General features: G+C 43.1%; 1 protein-coding gene across 13 annotated transcripts in view; it reads right to left on the bottom strand.

Moving 5' to 3' along the window:
* magi2a (membrane associated guanylate kinase, WW and PDZ domain containing 2a) overlaps positions 1 to 16724 on the bottom strand; it is a 216082-nt gene that overhangs the window by 38912 nt on the left and 160446 nt on the right. For 8 of the 13 annotated variants that reach the window (XM_071502617.1, XM_071502619.1, XM_071502618.1 and 5 more), the window contains exons 7-11: positions 11493 to 11550; positions 10119 to 10240; positions 8411 to 8713; positions 7355 to 7537; positions 216 to 899 (exon numbers count right to left, since the gene is read on the bottom strand). In XM_071502617.1, the coding sequence (XP_071358718.1) occupies positions 216 to 899; positions 7355 to 7537; positions 8411 to 8713; positions 10119 to 10240; positions 11493 to 11550 (1350 nt within the window). The remainder of the gene's footprint in view (positions 1 to 215; positions 900 to 7354; positions 7538 to 8410; positions 8714 to 10118; positions 10241 to 11492; positions 11551 to 16724) is intronic. The other 5 variants (XM_071502621.1, XM_071502629.1, XM_071502628.1 and 2 more) reach the window with 1 other exon arrangement.

The following is a 16724-nucleotide window of genomic DNA, read 5'->3' on the forward strand; positions in this document are numbered from 1 at the left end:
TGCAGAACTGTATAAAAGGTTCCTGTGGTCTTGGGATTGGACCACACATACAAACACACCTCGCTATAATGGCAAAAGATGACATAGATGAACAGGCGGGCAAATATGCAGCTAGAGAGACAAACATGAAGTAGATGCGGAGAGATTAAAGCGCTCCTGCTGAGCCAATCATCTTCCACACCATCCCTACCTGCAGCCACTGGAGATGTCCTTACCTGTGCCACCTCTCTGAACCACCAGGCTGGTCTCAGCTCCAACAGCACACTCCTTCAGCAGCTCCACCACCTGGGTGTGTGTGAATCCCTGAACCGGCTGCTTGTTAATCTCCACGATCAGATCTCCCTCGCACAGGCCCGGGCAGCCCTGTGGCTCCAGGACTTGTTTAACACGCTGGCCTGTGGCGCTGTCTGCTATAGTGAACCCAAAACCGTCCATTCCCTTCACCATGGTCAAGGTCAGCAGCTCCCCCTGGGTCGCCCCCGACGACGCCATGGAGACGCTGTCAGGAGGCGTGGTGCCGGTGGTGGGAGGAAGGGAGCCGTCTAAGTGGGTGTCACCCGGGTGAGGCGGAAGCAGCTGCTGCTGTGCACCCACCTGGTCCTGACCGGGGTCTGTGACGAAGCGCGCCGTGCGGGAGAGATAGTCCAGGTAGTTGTCGTAGCCCGTCCTGCCGTTCACCATGATGGGTCGCTGCTCCATGATGCCCAGCGGGGAGATGATGGTGGTGGTGGTGTTGTTGTTGGTGTTGGCAGCTTCCTCTGGGTCGTAGGGCAAAGGGTAGCCACGGCACAGGACCAGTGTCACGCTTTGGCCGATGGGCACCGACTGAAAGAGCTTAACCACATCGGCGTGGGTGGTGCCCAGGACGCACACGTCGTTGATGTAGACAATGACATCACCTGCAGAAACGAGGGAAACATGACAGTCAGGTGTAAAAGCAGTAACAGTATGTTGCTTTGACAGGGTTATTAGAAGTGTAATATGATTGTTTATGTGAATCACCTGCACACACACAGGTGTTTTTAATTACTCTCGCTGATCACAGTCAGGTTGTGGTTGGGTGGGGCTATGCTGGTAAATTTGTGATGTCATCAAATGATGTAAGTTAACAGCTGTCAGTCAAGCTCAGTTTGTTCCCGCCCACACACAGTCCTGGGAACAGGTCTAATTAGGCAAAATAAACATAAACACCTGTATGGTTCGTCGTCCGTGGGTGAGTAGGGGCTTTCATATCTAATCTAATTAAAGTAACCAATGTCCACAATGTGCTCCCCTGAAAACACTCATGGGAGCTGTAGTTTTTTGATTCCTGACAAAAGGTCAAGTTCTGAGTATGGACAACAAACCCAGAGGAACATGTTTGACTCTTGGAGCAACAGCAGTGAAACAAACCCTCAGAGTTACAGATGGTGGTTTAACCAGTGGAATAGTCACTTGCCAAATCAGTACTCCACCGAAGACAGGAAGAGTTAAGATTGGATTTTTTCCAATTCAATATTACAGAAGCAAATCCTCACTAAGTTTAGAAATCATATCTTTATTTTATTATCATTTCTACTTCATCCTATCTCAGTTTAGGAAATCCTACATACTCAATCAAATTATCAGCTTTTATGTTTGTTACCTAGCAACCAATACTACTTTCCTCATCTCATCTAGTAAAGGTGTTTTTGTAACCCATTAGAAAACTCAAAAAATTATAAAAAACAAAAAACAAAACATGGCATAAAAACAACAATGGGTAAGAATTTCTTTTCTTTACAACAATGTTAACTACATTGAGATAAGAGAGAGAGTGGGCTTGGATAGCCTGCATCTGCTAATGACCATTTTGTCATCAAACCGCACATTGTTGGTCTGTAATGAGCCTCTCGATGAATGAGCTCCACCGGTTGATATTTTCTTTGGTTGTGTAAAATTTGGGGAAGTTAGGAGGCTTGTGTAATATACTTCTTATCTTAAGGATAGGAACGATTCATAATGGCTTTTTTCCCAAATCAAGTCCTAACTTTAATTACCATGGTTACATGGTAACAGCTGAGATAGGATCTGCAAGTTAGAAAGTGGTGTAATATGGCCCCGGGTCTTTACAGCTGCTCTAGTCCTTGATTAGCTGTACAGTACATCAGCACTGTCTCCCTTTGGTTTCCCTTTACAGCCATAAACCATATCTACGGATGCACATTACCACAGATTATGTCTTATCTGCCTTTCAGTGGTACAATAGTGCAGATGACAAGTGGCTAAAATGTTTACCTTTCATGGCACACAGTGCTTTTTATTTGCTTACTGCGATATACTGCACCGTAGATAAAACCTAGCTGACAATTAAATGTTCCCACACAAAGGAGCTCCACATCCAGCCTTATCTTTGTCTCAACCAGATTACTAAATATAGTGTTTTGTGCTCCGTCGGCAGGCACCATGCAGGTTTTAAAACACTGAGCAAGTGGGAACACACAGCACTATCCATATTAAGGTCTGACAAACAGCATTACCTGGGCTGATAATGAAAACACTTATTTTCTAATTGCAGGCATAATTTTCAGGCTCTTTAGAGAGAGGGCAGGGAGAGAGCATGAGTGTGTGTGGAGAGAGAGAGAGAGAGAGAGTGAGAGAAAAACAAAGATCCTTCATGATTAATAAGCAAAGCGTGTGCTTTAGTGATTGGCCCTCACCTTGCTAACCACAAGCCCCATCCTTTCCAATTTTGCTAAAACGTGAGCAGGAGACTATAATAACACTAATGGCTGGGTCAGTGACACGTTTTCCGTAACAACATGTCAATTCATATTGATTTCCTGGATTGACTGCTGAACCGGAGCCAAGCTTCTGACCCCTCAGCCGAGGTAAACGGAAGTTAAAGGTCCTATATTTTAACGCTTTTCCTGTGTTTTATTTGAAGTGTTGATATCCATAAGAAGATATATTTGTGGTTTTAAGAACCAAAAACCACCTCAGTGTAGATTTCATCTCCTCTCTCAGGCTTCTCTCTGGATTAAAATCATAGCTGATTTCAGGTAAACATTCAGAGAAACCAATATATTATATAGCTGAAGACAATGACTGCTTTGTTGTGACATCACAAAGTTACAGAAGTCCTGATGGATCATTTTAAGGCTCAGTTTCTGAATACAGGCTGTGTGCATTTCTCTGTGGACTGAGGCTTTGATACTTTCACAGTATTAATACAGAACCTAGACCTGCTTTATAATCCAAAAAGACATGGAAATCTCATTTTATACAATATGGTACCTTTAAGATATCACAGAAATAGTCTCTCTCTCTCTCATTGTAAACATTGTTGCTTTTCAAGTTTTAACGCTTCGGCAGTAACGACAGAGCAAGCTCACATCTTGAGGCAACTTGACGTGAGGGAATTTTTAATTAATCCGGGTAAACTCGGTCGACATTTGCCTTGAGGACTGGTGTCAGAATCAATAGTTGAGCACACTGGCAGAAAACAAATGATGGTACTGTGACCTCGTGGTGCCCTTGCCATGCCCATATCTCTCATTCTTTATGACCAGGGAAGAAATGGAGAGAGGGGGAGACGGAGGGCATCAGCTTGGTTTACAGATTTTGAGATATAGTATCAGCCCCTGACAGTTGCAGACATGACAATACAAAGGGGATGAGAGGAGCGTTTACAAAGTTATGTCTGAAAGAGTCAAGAGCAACATCACTTCCAGGAAAGATCACTCCTGTTGTTCTGGATTAGTGATTCTCTACCTCTTTGGCTTCTGATCCAAATTTCTCTCACAACTCCTGATCAAAGGTTACAGGTTTCTATGAACTGTGAGCACCTTGAGCAGACAGGAATTTTTATCTGCTCATGTTATATAATTTCAGTTTCGAGTTCTGACTCTTTTGTATTTCTACAGAAACAAAGCAGAGTCAGAAAGAAGAAGAAACAAACAGCCCACTCTTTTCTATGTCCACAAAATGAATGACAGATTTCTGTCAGAACTTAAAATAAACAAGGATTTTAACATTCTCATGTTTAATTTCAGTCATTTTTAGAGGTCTCAAGAAGTAGAATCCGTTCAGCATTTTGCAAGAAAAAAATGTTCTTTGCTATCCTGTTAACATCTTGCAACTCTCAGATTCATGCTGTGATCTCTTGAGGATTCTGAACGCCCAGGTACTGCTTTGGATAATCTCCAGAGCTGTCTGTCAAACAGGTATTAGCATTTCTCCAGGAGAAAGTAGTTTCTCTGAAAGCTCTCAGTGAGGTCTGAGGATTATCCGCAGTAACCAAGGTTACTGTTTCTCTGACATGTTGCTGTTAATTTGTCTAAAAGTGCAACTTTTCATTGCTGTGAGCGACACAAAACACGTCCACATCACAGAGATCTTGAAACCAGACAAGGCTAGATACTCCAGGGCTTTTGTAATTTGGCTAAAATGACCCTTAATAAAAACACGGTCACAAACAGGTGTGGATAAAAGGGAAGAGTAATGGACACATCAACAGAGAGAGCTGAAACAAAAACACACCCTCATGGCCACCAAACAGCCCTCTCTCCCCCCATTATAAAACCTCCTGCAGGTCCCTTCTATACTGTAAATCACACTGACCTTAAGTGTAAACACCACACTCGCTGGGACCAAGGCCCACGCTCGCAACAGCTACTTCATCTTTCATTGTCCTGCCCTTGCATATTTCTTATGACATATTCATCTCTGGCTAATGGTGCGTTCAAGAGTCTGCGGACGTAACAAGAGGTCTCGGTGTCCCCGCCGAGAAGACGAGGCCGCGATAGCAGAGCTGTTTAGATTCTCAGCAGGGTACACACATTTGTTAAAGACTGATATTTAGCATGTCAGTCTAACTAGCTCACGACAGACTGTAATGACCTTGTGTTTATTTTGAGGCCAAGGAGCACTTTGTAAACTAGCTGCATCAATTTGCGGTGTTGAAGGTCATATTAACAATAAGGCCCTGATTAGCACAAACACAGTGTAATATTACACTATTCTCTACCTCTGTTTCAAATTAAGGACCAACTGTTTCTAAAATAACTAAGAATTACTACTGGAAAAGCCTTCTGTTCTGAAATTTGATATGAAATAAAATAAGGCTTTTAAGGAACTAAGCTAAACCTTTAGGAATTCACATTAGTTCATTTCAATTGTGTGTTTTTATAGGTTATATTGGTTAACAATGTGTAATAAACTGAATCAGTAAAATGCCATATGTTGGTGGCTTATCTTATCGGCACTGAACACACACTGTGGTGTATGGATACAGTTCAGCAGAGTTACCCTCTGGCGCTGAATGAGTGTTGCAGCAGTTCGACTCCCCAGTCTGAAGCATACTGTACTAACAAACCCACTTGATTTTTCATTAAATGCTGCCTCTGGCATCCAAATTAAGTCTTGCCACTTAAAGCTAACGCAGCTCTTTGCTCTGTGTTCCACAAAAACACAAAAATACCACAGCTAATGAACCCCACATTTCCTCTATGGACGAAAATAAATCCTACAAAAAATAAATTCTATGAAAAACACTAGATTTCTGCATAACTGCACTGCATGTGTTCAAGCTGTTATACATCAGAAAACATAATGATAATAATAAATGTTTGAACATGTTTTCCCTGGTTGTGTAATCACGTAGTGGAGACAGCCAGGAGGGGTCATGTAGGAGAAAGTCACACAAATGATCTATGTGGAGTGGGGAATTTCACACCTCTGCAGGCCTGGGTTTCCTCAGCGTGCACTCTGTGATCGCGCTTGCTGTGCTGCTGCAGAAGTAGGACACAAAGTCTGGGGAGGCACGGAGGGGGAGATGGAGGGAGGATGGCGAGGCAGAGACGGAGATGAGCTGATGGGAGATAGCAGTAGCACGGTGACAGGAGGTGAAGAAATAGAGAAGTGGGAGGGATTTCTTAATTATTTCTGGGAAGAGTGTTCACGACAAAAGAGAGAGGGGAACTCTAGAAGAGTGGGGATGGGATGAGAAAATGTTTTATATGCTGTACCGTCAGAACAAGTTTTATTATCCATATACGGATCTATTGTGTACTGCTGCATCCAGACTCATATAATATATATATAGTGAAGACTTTGAAGGAATTTAATAAAAGGTATAAGGTGTATTTTGTCATAAACAGTGTATGGATTCTTGAGTTATGGCCAAAAATGTGCTTTCACCTTTGACCTTTGACCACTAAATTCTAACCAGTTCATCCTTGAGATTGGGCGGATGTTTGTGCAAGAAGTAATGAAATTCCCTCCAGGCATTCTTGATGTATCACACTCACAACAACAGGACTGACTTGTGGTCATGGTGACCTTAACCCTTGACCTTCACCAAAATCCAATCAGTTCTTCCTTGAGCCAAAGCGAGCGTTTGTACCAAATTTGAAGAAATTTTCTCAAAGCCTCACCGAGATATTGCACTCATGAGAGTGAGACGGATGGACAGACAACCTGAAAACATACTGCCCCCGGCCACAGCTGCCAGAGCCACCGAGGCATCAAAAACAGGACATTTGACCCGATGTTCTGAAAGAAGTTCACACAACCACAAGGTAACAGAACAAATCATTTTTGAAGAAGAGCACTAGCCTTATTAAAGAGGAACGTCCCTGAGCAGCTTACTTTATGTGATAAATGACCACTACAACCTCACTATTTGCTCCAGAGTTCACAGAAGGAAACATCATTGCATTCAGAGAGCAGTCGCAAAACCCGCTACTTCTATTCCCTCGACCTTTGCTACAGCTGATCTCTGTCAGAGTCTCTGTGTGTGTGTGTGTATTGGTGCATATGTGCTGCAGTCCCACCCCCATGTGGCCACAGCCAGGAGTTATGGTGCTCAAAGTCCCTTTGATGATTAATGGAAGAACAAAAGTCTGCAGTTGGTGCACGCACGTAGACACACACATTTAAGGAGGAACAGTGCAAGCTTGGCAAGCTGCACCTGCAAATGCACACATGCATACAACAAATTTGCATAATTTGTAAGTGTGTTTGAATGGGGGAACTGCGTTTGTGGTCATTTCATCTTCAAGAGGAAGCTGCACACATCTCTGTATAAACTGCATATTAATGTGTATTTGACTATTTGTAGGTTCTGCTGCATTAAAAAGGGAAAGCGTGCAGAATATGTGGCTTGAAAACTTGCACTTAACCTAATTTTTTTTCTGTATGCTGATAATGGACCAAATACTGCAGGAGAGCCATGTGTAATTGTTGTGCTCACATTCACAGTGATACACAACCTGCTGGACAATATGTATTTGTATCTGAACTGTACGACCCTAGTTCGTTGCACTACATGAGAAGCTTCCTGAGAGACTTCCTGGTTAAATAAAGGTCCCTTCTTGTATTTCAGTCATCTTACCTGTGGCCATCTTTCCATCAGCTGCAGCAGGCCCATCGGGGATCACGCTCTTGACCTGGAGGAATTCGTCGGGCTCGTCGCCTCCGATAATAGTGAAGCCGAAGCCCATGTTGCTCTTTTGGAGTGACGTGGACAAGAAACTGCCTTTCAGCTGAGTGGGGTCCCGTGTGAACAGTGGCTTCTCTGTAAAGGACACATAAACTCACATATTAATCAAATGGAAACATCAATAGTTAATTGGCTTTATAGCAAAGACTGAAAGGACCTGGTGCGGGGCAGTGCTCACAGGGTGGGGGCATGGGTAAAGCTTATCCGGTCAGATATGGGTGTAGCCACAGGAAAACTGGCAGGGTATGATCTGAACTGCACACTTGGACAGAGGCGAGGCTGCGGTGCTGAAAGATGCAGGTGTGGTTCAACAGTTTTGGCTCCATTGCAAAGTAAAAATAAGAAAATCCCTCCTGGCACACCCCAAAAACACTACACTGTCATCTGTTCCTCTCCTCCCATGCTGGGATATGGTGGGCAGAAGGGGTGCAGAGAGCATCAGTGGTGCAGGTCTTCACTCCCACCCCGAGGCTACCAAAGAAGCAGCAAAGTATGGCAAATGACATGCTGTCAATCAGGGATCAGTTCCAAGAGAAGATGCTTGGGAGGGTTAGGGGGAGAACTGGGGGGTTTCTGGAGGAGGGAGAGCTGGGAGACTTCTGGAGGAGAAGCGCCTTGTGTAGAAATGAGAGGATCTCAGCCAACAAGCTTAGTCACACTTAACCAAGTCTCCCATCTTTTCACCTCGGAAAGGAGACGTGGCCAGCGTGCTAGTTAACATCCTTTGTTTGCCGTCACTGGTCCAGACACAGACGGAGTGATTACACCCTCTGCCTGCTCCTGCCAGCTGATAAGACATGTCATGGTACACGTTCGCCACACAAATCCCTCAACTGTCTTAAGGGGAAAGCTTGCTTACGAGCTAGCATGCTTACAGTAAGTCAAATGAGCGCAGGCAGCCATGAGAACGCCAGTCAGCCTCCTCTGCTTCTCTCTTGGCCTACTTACTGACAAAGTGCCACAGGGAGAGGGGGCTACAGACAGGCTGCTCTAGCACCACAGCGCAGGCGGAGGTGTGAAGTGGCTGATGCTGCTGTTGCTGGTGCTGGTGGGGGCACATATTCATCCGCCGAGTCAGAACACGCCGGAGCGGGGAGACGTCGGCGGAGGAGGACGTAGTGTACGCTGCGGCCCTGCGACCCAGTGTTGGCGAGCGGGAGAGGTCACCGAGGCTGTGGCAGCGCTCGGGCACCGGGCCGACCTGCGCAAGGGGGGGTCTGTGGAGGGTGGCACAGGGGCTGACATCCTCCACTGGCATCGAAGTTTGGAGAGAAAAAAGGAGGAGGAGGAGGGAGGAGGTGGGGAGAGGGAGGAGAGAGAGCCTCACTGGAATGTACACAGAGTGTAACCACGGAGACAGGCTCTCGACTCAGAGCGGTGGACTACTACGTTACTACGGAAACAAACCTCCACTTCACCAGTCCAGACAGGGCTTTTTCTAGCAGTACATCCTACTGCTATGGCTGCTGCAGAGTGAGCACTGGAATCAGGCAGCAACAAACCAGTCATTAAACAAAACAGTGAATCACATTTAAACCCACATGTTCACTTGGGAAGAGATCTATTTATACGACCAGCAGGTGATGTCATCAGTCCCACCAAAACACAGGCGAGTGAACTGACTGCTGTATCCTACTGTCAATCAACATAACAACAGTCCTGTTCCTTCTGTGGGTCCTGTTTCCTCAGATAGGAAGATACATCTGGTCTATACTTGGGCCATGTGCTTGTGTTTCTTTTGGCCCAGTACACACCCCGGGTTTCAGGCCCATATATGGCATGATGGTCAGATGCTGCTTCCACATCTGGACCAATTCTGGCGCAAACACAGAAAATCTTCCAGCTGTCAGCCAACACCAGAGGACAGAACAGCCAGAATCTACCCATATGTGGAAGTACATGGGCCGGACTCAGGCCGTGGATCTGGGTTGTATACTGGGCCACACGTTTCATTTTGCTTTCTGTGTTGTTTTGTATTCAACACCTCAACAATACCCTTAAATATTTTGGTCGACAAATGATCACAAATTGGAATGGTAATTTAAATTTTTGATGTGTTTAAGTTTGCTGTACATTTCCTCACAAGACTGGAAAACAAGACTTATTTGACTTCTGACTTATCAAGTATCAGGACGTTTTTTAGATCTTTAAGTTGGTTTTCTTTGGTTTAGTTGAAAATGTTGAGGCAGTTTTCTGGATCTGACTCATCTGTGGTGTCTTGTAGTTGTAGGCTCGACATGGTAATTAAAACTTAATTTAAGATTTGTATTAAGAATTCACTCCAGCTATTGAAATTACTTGGTGTTATTTTGTGTCAGAGATATAATTAATGCATTTTGTAAGTGGGTTCTTCAAAGTAAACCTTAATTCTAAATGTATAATCCACAATCTTCATTTTAAAATAGCCCTGGTTATAATCAAACAAAAAAATGTGACAAATCTATATTTGAAGCTAATAAGACTTTCGGAGGCAGATAAAAGTGGCTCAGAAACACTATTTCTGGAAGGGAACTACAACACTTAATACAACATAATACTCAATATTCATATACATTGACTAAGCTGATGTTCTACAGACATATTATAAGCACCCAAATCATGAGAAATCAACTTGGTTTGTTGTTCAAAAGCCCAGATATCAGTGGGGTGGTCTTACCTCTGTAGATGGTGGGAAGGGGCAGTGAGGAAAGACCCTGGCTTTGCATCTGCTGCTGCTGCTGGAGTCTCCTCTTAGCCTCCAGGACTGGGTTCTCAAACTGGGTCCTTCTATTTATATGACTATGATGATTAAAAAAAACCAAAAAACAATAGATTAGATTTCAGATTTCACAAAATCCTGCTGTAACTTCACGTAGCCCCACCCCCCCCACGCAGAGATCACATCTAAAAATCACTGGCACTACAGCAGCTATTCCTATGATGATTAATTAAATGGCCGGTCCCCAGATTATGTAACAGAGCTGCAGAATGACTTTGCTGAGTATACAAAAGAACAAACGACTGATTCTGAGTTTTTCTTCCATCTCATAACCAGAATTACGTGAATCAATGACTGGGAGGAAACCTGCACATGAATCAGTGATTTCCTTTAACATCCCACGTCGTTCTTAATTTAGTTTGCAAGAGGGAAGATAGTCAATGACTACAAATACTGTAATTTGCCAGTGTGAAATAATTAGTCATCATTAGATACTTCCCCTCACTCTTTGAGAGTGCATTGTGTGCTCTCCCTCACACACACACACACACACACACACACACACACACACACACACACACACACACACACACACACACACACACACACACACACACACACACACACACACACACACCATCTTTCTCTCCTCTCTTTATCTTTTAATGAACACCCCAGTATGACACTGATAATTACAAAACAGCTCGAGTATATTTTTACATAGTTACATAATTTCAAGGGCTGGCAACTTCTTTCATGTTATTTACATGTCAACAAAGCAGCACAATAAGAGCCTCTCTCAGTATGTAAGGTAGTGAGTTTGTCAAGTGTCATTCTGGAAGGTTTTCTTAAGCAAAGTCAAGCCAAATGACTCCCCCTGCTTGTCTAAAAATAGACCCTCGTCCCTCCGCCCCACAGTGGAGAGCATCCAGCCAAAGAAATGACACCTCTGAACATGAGGGGAGCTGCAGTTCAATAGAGAGGACAGGCTCCTGCAGCAGTGGCAGTGTAGATACACAGCGGTGGATATGGATGACGAGACGTGCAGAATGTTTAAAAAGAGATCACAGCTCATGAGCTAATCTACAGATATAGATGCGCTATGAGTGCTTCAGACGCAGTGATAACACAGAAATATGGATAAGCACACGCGCACAAATAAACTTCCCCCATGCAAACAAACAGTGAGCCGTCAGCAGGCAGACAAAGGGAGCGACTGCTTCCTGGGTGCAGCGCCAGACTGCTCCTAATAAATATGATTAATACAGCACCAGCGGGCTACACTGAAAATCAAAAGCAAGCCATTACATATTAAAGATGTACCCGACTTACTCGACATAGTAGCTGCCGTAAATGGGGTCATCGATTTTCTCCCAGCCGTACGGAAGCTCTGCGAGAAAAAAAAAACAAAAAAACACATCAGCAGTGAGACAACAATAATGAAGGACTTATTTATTCTGTGAACTTGCAGCAGCACATTGATCTTGCATGAAAACATCTTTGTGGCAGAATTAGTTACTTTACTGTCGGTAATTACCAGGGTTTCAATGGTGCAATTACATGCTAACTGGAGGGACTACCGTTCTTTCTGTGAAGGCCTCAGACTTGTGAATATCGTGAAATCTCATCTTTTATAAAAATTTTATGGCGACAAGACATGAGATAGGAAAAAAAACATAACTGTGTGTTTTCTAAGCAGCTTGTCACATTGATGGATTTAAAGAGGCTACTGGCTCTTTAATGCTGTGCATCAAATGCATCCCTCTCCAAGAAAAAAAAAAAGCTGCAAAATAACACCAAATATTGATAGATCTAGTGGCTGAATTTAAATTGGTTAAATATTTATGCCCTGCATCTTCTCCAGGCTGTAAATATTGTGTTTTGATGTGGGAACTTTGCATAGCTTAACAGCTTGAACTAGAAGAAGCACAAACCCTCAGGGTGTCAAACCTTCACAGTATCAATTGGTACAGTAGGTATTTCAGTCGGTGTGAAACAGCTAAAGCTAAAGACTGAGCGCAATTACTGACAAATAGCACATGACAGTCAATTACTGACAAATGACAGACAGATCAAGCACCACCACTGTTGTGAGAAGAATTTGGATGACACATAACACAGTGTGAATGTCAACGCTTGAACTGTGCTTTCAAATCGCTGGTGTGCAAATGACATGAAACATAGAGAAGCAGTTTTCACTACTCCCCTTTAAAGGTACCAGGAGTTTTGATCCATAAAAAAATATATTTGTGGTTTTAAGAACCAAAAACCATCTCAGTGTAGTTTTACATCTTCTCTCTGGAGCCCTACTAACAACAGGTCAATGAGCCAATCAGAAGAGAGGCTCTGAGCCTCTACTCTGATTGGCTGGCTGTTTTCTGAGTGATTGAATAGAAATATAGCAGATTTCAGTTAAAGGCTCAAAGAAACCAAATCCTGCAAGGCTGAGTGGTGGGTCCAGGTGGGCGGGGCTTGGGGCATGGCTGAGAGTAGTGACTGCTTCATTGTGACATCACAAAGTTACAGAAGTCCTGACGGCTCGTTTTAAGGCTCAGTTTCTGAATACAGGCTGTGTGCATTTTTCTGTGGACTGAGGCTTTCACATTTTCACAGTATTAATATAGAACCTAGACCTGCTTTATAATCAAAAAAGACATGGAAATCTCACTTTATACAATATGGGACCTTTAAAGAAACTTCACTAAAACATTGTTAAATAATAACTAGTGTTGTCATTACAGCTATTATGCCATTGACTGGGATTCCTTTATGATCTCTATTAACATCAAATACTCTCTATTGAATACATCATTTTCAAACAAGCATTAACATCTGAACATTGAAGTCCCAAACTGTCACATACAACCAAAGAACAGATGTAGAAAATCCTCCATATGATGCCCTTTGTTCTCAGTCATGTGTTGTAAACCCTCCACACATGAATCCTGGAGGAATTTACCACAGGAATACTTCATAAACTCACATTACCATCAACTAAACCAAATTACTTCAAATCAAATCAAGACAAACTTTACCAACAATTTTCTCTAAGGGAATTTTCTTTCATTAAGTATATTCTCTTTTATTTATTCTTCATTCTCTTACTCAGGGAATGTCTGCACACAGGTCATTTACTAGCAGACAATCGTTCACTGTGTGTCTGTAGACAGCCATAACAAACAGCTGGGGTGTCTGTGTATCAAGGTCAGTTAGTCTCACTTAGTGGAACAGCGGTAAATGGGATTTACAATGTTTAGATTGTAGCTCATGTTTAGATTTAGGTATCCAATAATCTTAACACGTGTATGAGCTTCTACCATGTGAGGACTCGGGGTTTAAATACACCCCTCCAGAGGACAGCTGCAGAGAGATTCAGGGCATCACTGGTTAACTCGTTGACTGTACTGCTCATTACGCTTCTCCTCGATGCATCGAACATCAATAACACGCCTTTTGCTTAAGACATCTGAGTCTCCCGAACCTTATTCCAGCAGCTCACAAGATTTTTCCATCAGAAATTGGTATTGACAGCAGGATCCCACTAGAGCTACGACTGATAAGTGTAAACTTAAAGTTTTTCTTTGCTTTTGCTTCACCATGTCTGTGTTTGACAGGATCACAAAGAAAGTGTGTAAATGTTCTGCAATTTATCTGTGAACATCTTAATTAATCTAAATTGATAAATGATTAAACAATGATTAAAGTGAGTGGAAAAAGAGACAGAAGTTCAGTGAGCTTCAGTCTGGCTTGATTCAGTGTAGTATTAACATGTAACTAAGTTAAGTGTGTTGAATGAAATGTCAGTGACAGTGGTAAATTTGAGAGAGAAGTGGTTTGTGTTTGTTAAACCCCACAGCATCATTGAGAGGGTGGTGGTTTCCAGGGCAACTCAGGGAACACAGAGAAGACCCACAGGTGAGGTTGTACACCTTGGGAAAGACTTTCCGAGGTGGCTGAAAAATGTTGACTTTGGCATTACCAAGACTGGTCGGAACAGACTTATTGACAGGAAATTCCCTCATAATTTCTAATATGAGTATTAAAAATGTATTAATGCAATCCCCAATATTTGCCAAACATTAGTTTAGCCTGTTAGCATGCTAATTTGAGCTAAACACAAAGTCACACTAAGGTCGTTGGGAACGAATGGACTAGACAAACTGAAAATTTGTGTCACAGGATGGAAAATCAGGGGATGAAGTTGTGTTCTTGAGAGGGGCGTGAATATCTGCACAAATTTCTTGGCAATCCATCAAACAGATGTTGAGACATTTCAGTCTGGACCAGCTGACCCCGACACACCTAGAGCCACACTGCTTACGTGGCTAAAAAGTATCTGCAGACGGAGTAAAGAGCTTTAACTTAGCATTTTCAAAGTGGCCTCTAACTTTTCAACAGTTCTGTACGAATGCAAAGTCAGAGATATTTCTGCTCTCTCAGCCTCTTTCTGTATGTGGAGTGTACTGCAGAACATGCTGCTTTTTTTCCAGTGTACAAAGATGATCTTCCTTCGAACCCCTGACAGTCGTCAGTCACACTGGACTGCATTTTCAAAGTTGCGCTCTCCTCTCTCCTGAGCCCACAGCTCACTGTCACAACACTCCCTTAAAAACATGTCTAGAAGGACTTCCCTTTCGCTTTTCAGGATATGAAGAATTAGCATTTAAAGAATATTCCCACATGTAGACTCTAGTGTTTTAGCATAATCGCATGATCATTCAAAACCAAGCTGGGTACATAGTGAGAGAGGGTCTTGTTAAAACAGCAGGAATCTAGCTGAATCTAGCACAGAGCTTGGGGACAGTGTGTTCCACTGCAGCTCTGCTGAGAATCACACAAGCTTTGATTAGTGACAATGCAAAGTTAATCAGGATGAGAGCTAAGATAACAGCAGAGAAAATGCTTCCTAATCAGAGGAGAAAGCAAGCAGAGGGAGCGCTGCAGCGCCTCATGCTCCCTAAGACCCTCCGGCTGGTTAAGGGCACTGCTGCAGCTTGAGAGAAACACATTTCAAGAGCCGTACACCACAGATCCTACTCTGTATGGTCATTGGATACATATGATATTATTCCTTGGCCTAGTTTACAGACTCAGTAGAGTCATACTCCCATCCCTCCCAGTCCTCCCACACAGAGCAGAAATATCTAAACAATGCTGGTGCAATGCTCATGCACGTGCCATATGCTTCTCTCAACCCCTGCCCCCATCCCCTCAAAACAAATTATAAAATTTTCAGTGGGATGCACTATTTTTTCCCTGCACACTCACTACTTACCACAAACACACACACACAGACAGACACACACAGTTGTGAGTGATATAACAGAGTGCTGCGAGCAGGTTGACAGCCCGCGGGAATACCTCCTGTGAACACTGCAACATTCCTTAGCCCCATCTCCACTCATTAAATATGAAAGAGAGCGTTTCATGTTCTTCACCTTTACACACATGCACATACACACATACATTATGTTACTTACTTTACAGGCACACACACACTCACACACACACACCCTCTCTATCATTTTGCATATGCACAAACACACACACACACACACACACACATACACACACAAATACAGGAGATCAAAGGGTTGTCATGAATCTCAGCAGTCTTCTAATTAAAAGCTTTTCTACTACAATGTCCGCTGAAAGAACTGCAGGAAGCCAGAAATGACTGCGCTTTGAGAAACAGAAGAAGAAAAGACAAACTCTACAAATCAAGCTGCACAACACACTTCGAGGGTAATTCTGTGATATTTAGCCATCATCGTCATCATCATCAGTTACAAAACAAGGGCAGTCAGATGATCGGACAAGTTGTGAAGAAGTCAGGTTATCTGAACATCTTTAGCTGGAGGTGAAACCGAAAAGTGAGATCACCTGAAGCGGTTGCCAGAGTACCGCTGTTTCTTTCTCTGTTGGGCTTCTTTTAATCCATGTCGCTCTGTTCCTAGATCATCACTTTGAGAAATATGCTTAGTCGCTTTCCTGGCAAGAGCTAGATGACAGAACTGATACCATGCTCATATCTGTCTGTTAAGTGTGGAGCTTAAGCCAAAATGTGATTAGCTCCCAGAAAAAGACTGGAAGCAGGGGGAAGCAGTTAGCATGTCTCTCTCTGCAAAGCTAAAAAATATGCCTACAGCTCGAATTCTGTTAATTCATGAACTTTACAGACTCTGGTGGCTCATTGTTTTTAAACTTTGGATGGAGTCACACTGGCTGCTTCTCCCTGCTTCAGTCTTTCTGTTAAGCTAAGCTAAGCTAATCGCCTCCTGGCTCTAACTACATGCTTAAAGCCACAAATAACAACGGCAAAGAAAACAGCAGATGCTAAAATTTTACACAATATGAATTCAACTCTTTATTTGTGAGCAAGTCATTTGTCTTTTTCATCTACCTCTGGGAAAGAACAGCACATTTCCCAAAATCTCCCATGATTCTTTGAACTTGGTTGTAATGAAGTGCAATTATCTGTTTAATTCAGAGGCAGTGAAGGTTACGGTGGCTAATGCTAACTCATGTCAGCTAACATTACACTGACATTCCTGTGTATGAGAA

Source organism: Trachinotus anak, unplaced genomic scaffold, assembly GCF_046630095.1.
Source record: "Trachinotus anak isolate AG129_WGS33_773 ecotype Australia unplaced genomic scaffold, CSIRO_AGI_Tana_v1 ptg000018l, whole genome shotgun sequence".
Classification (NCBI taxonomy): domain Eukaryota; kingdom Metazoa; phylum Chordata; class Actinopteri; order Carangiformes; family Carangidae; genus Trachinotus; species Trachinotus anak.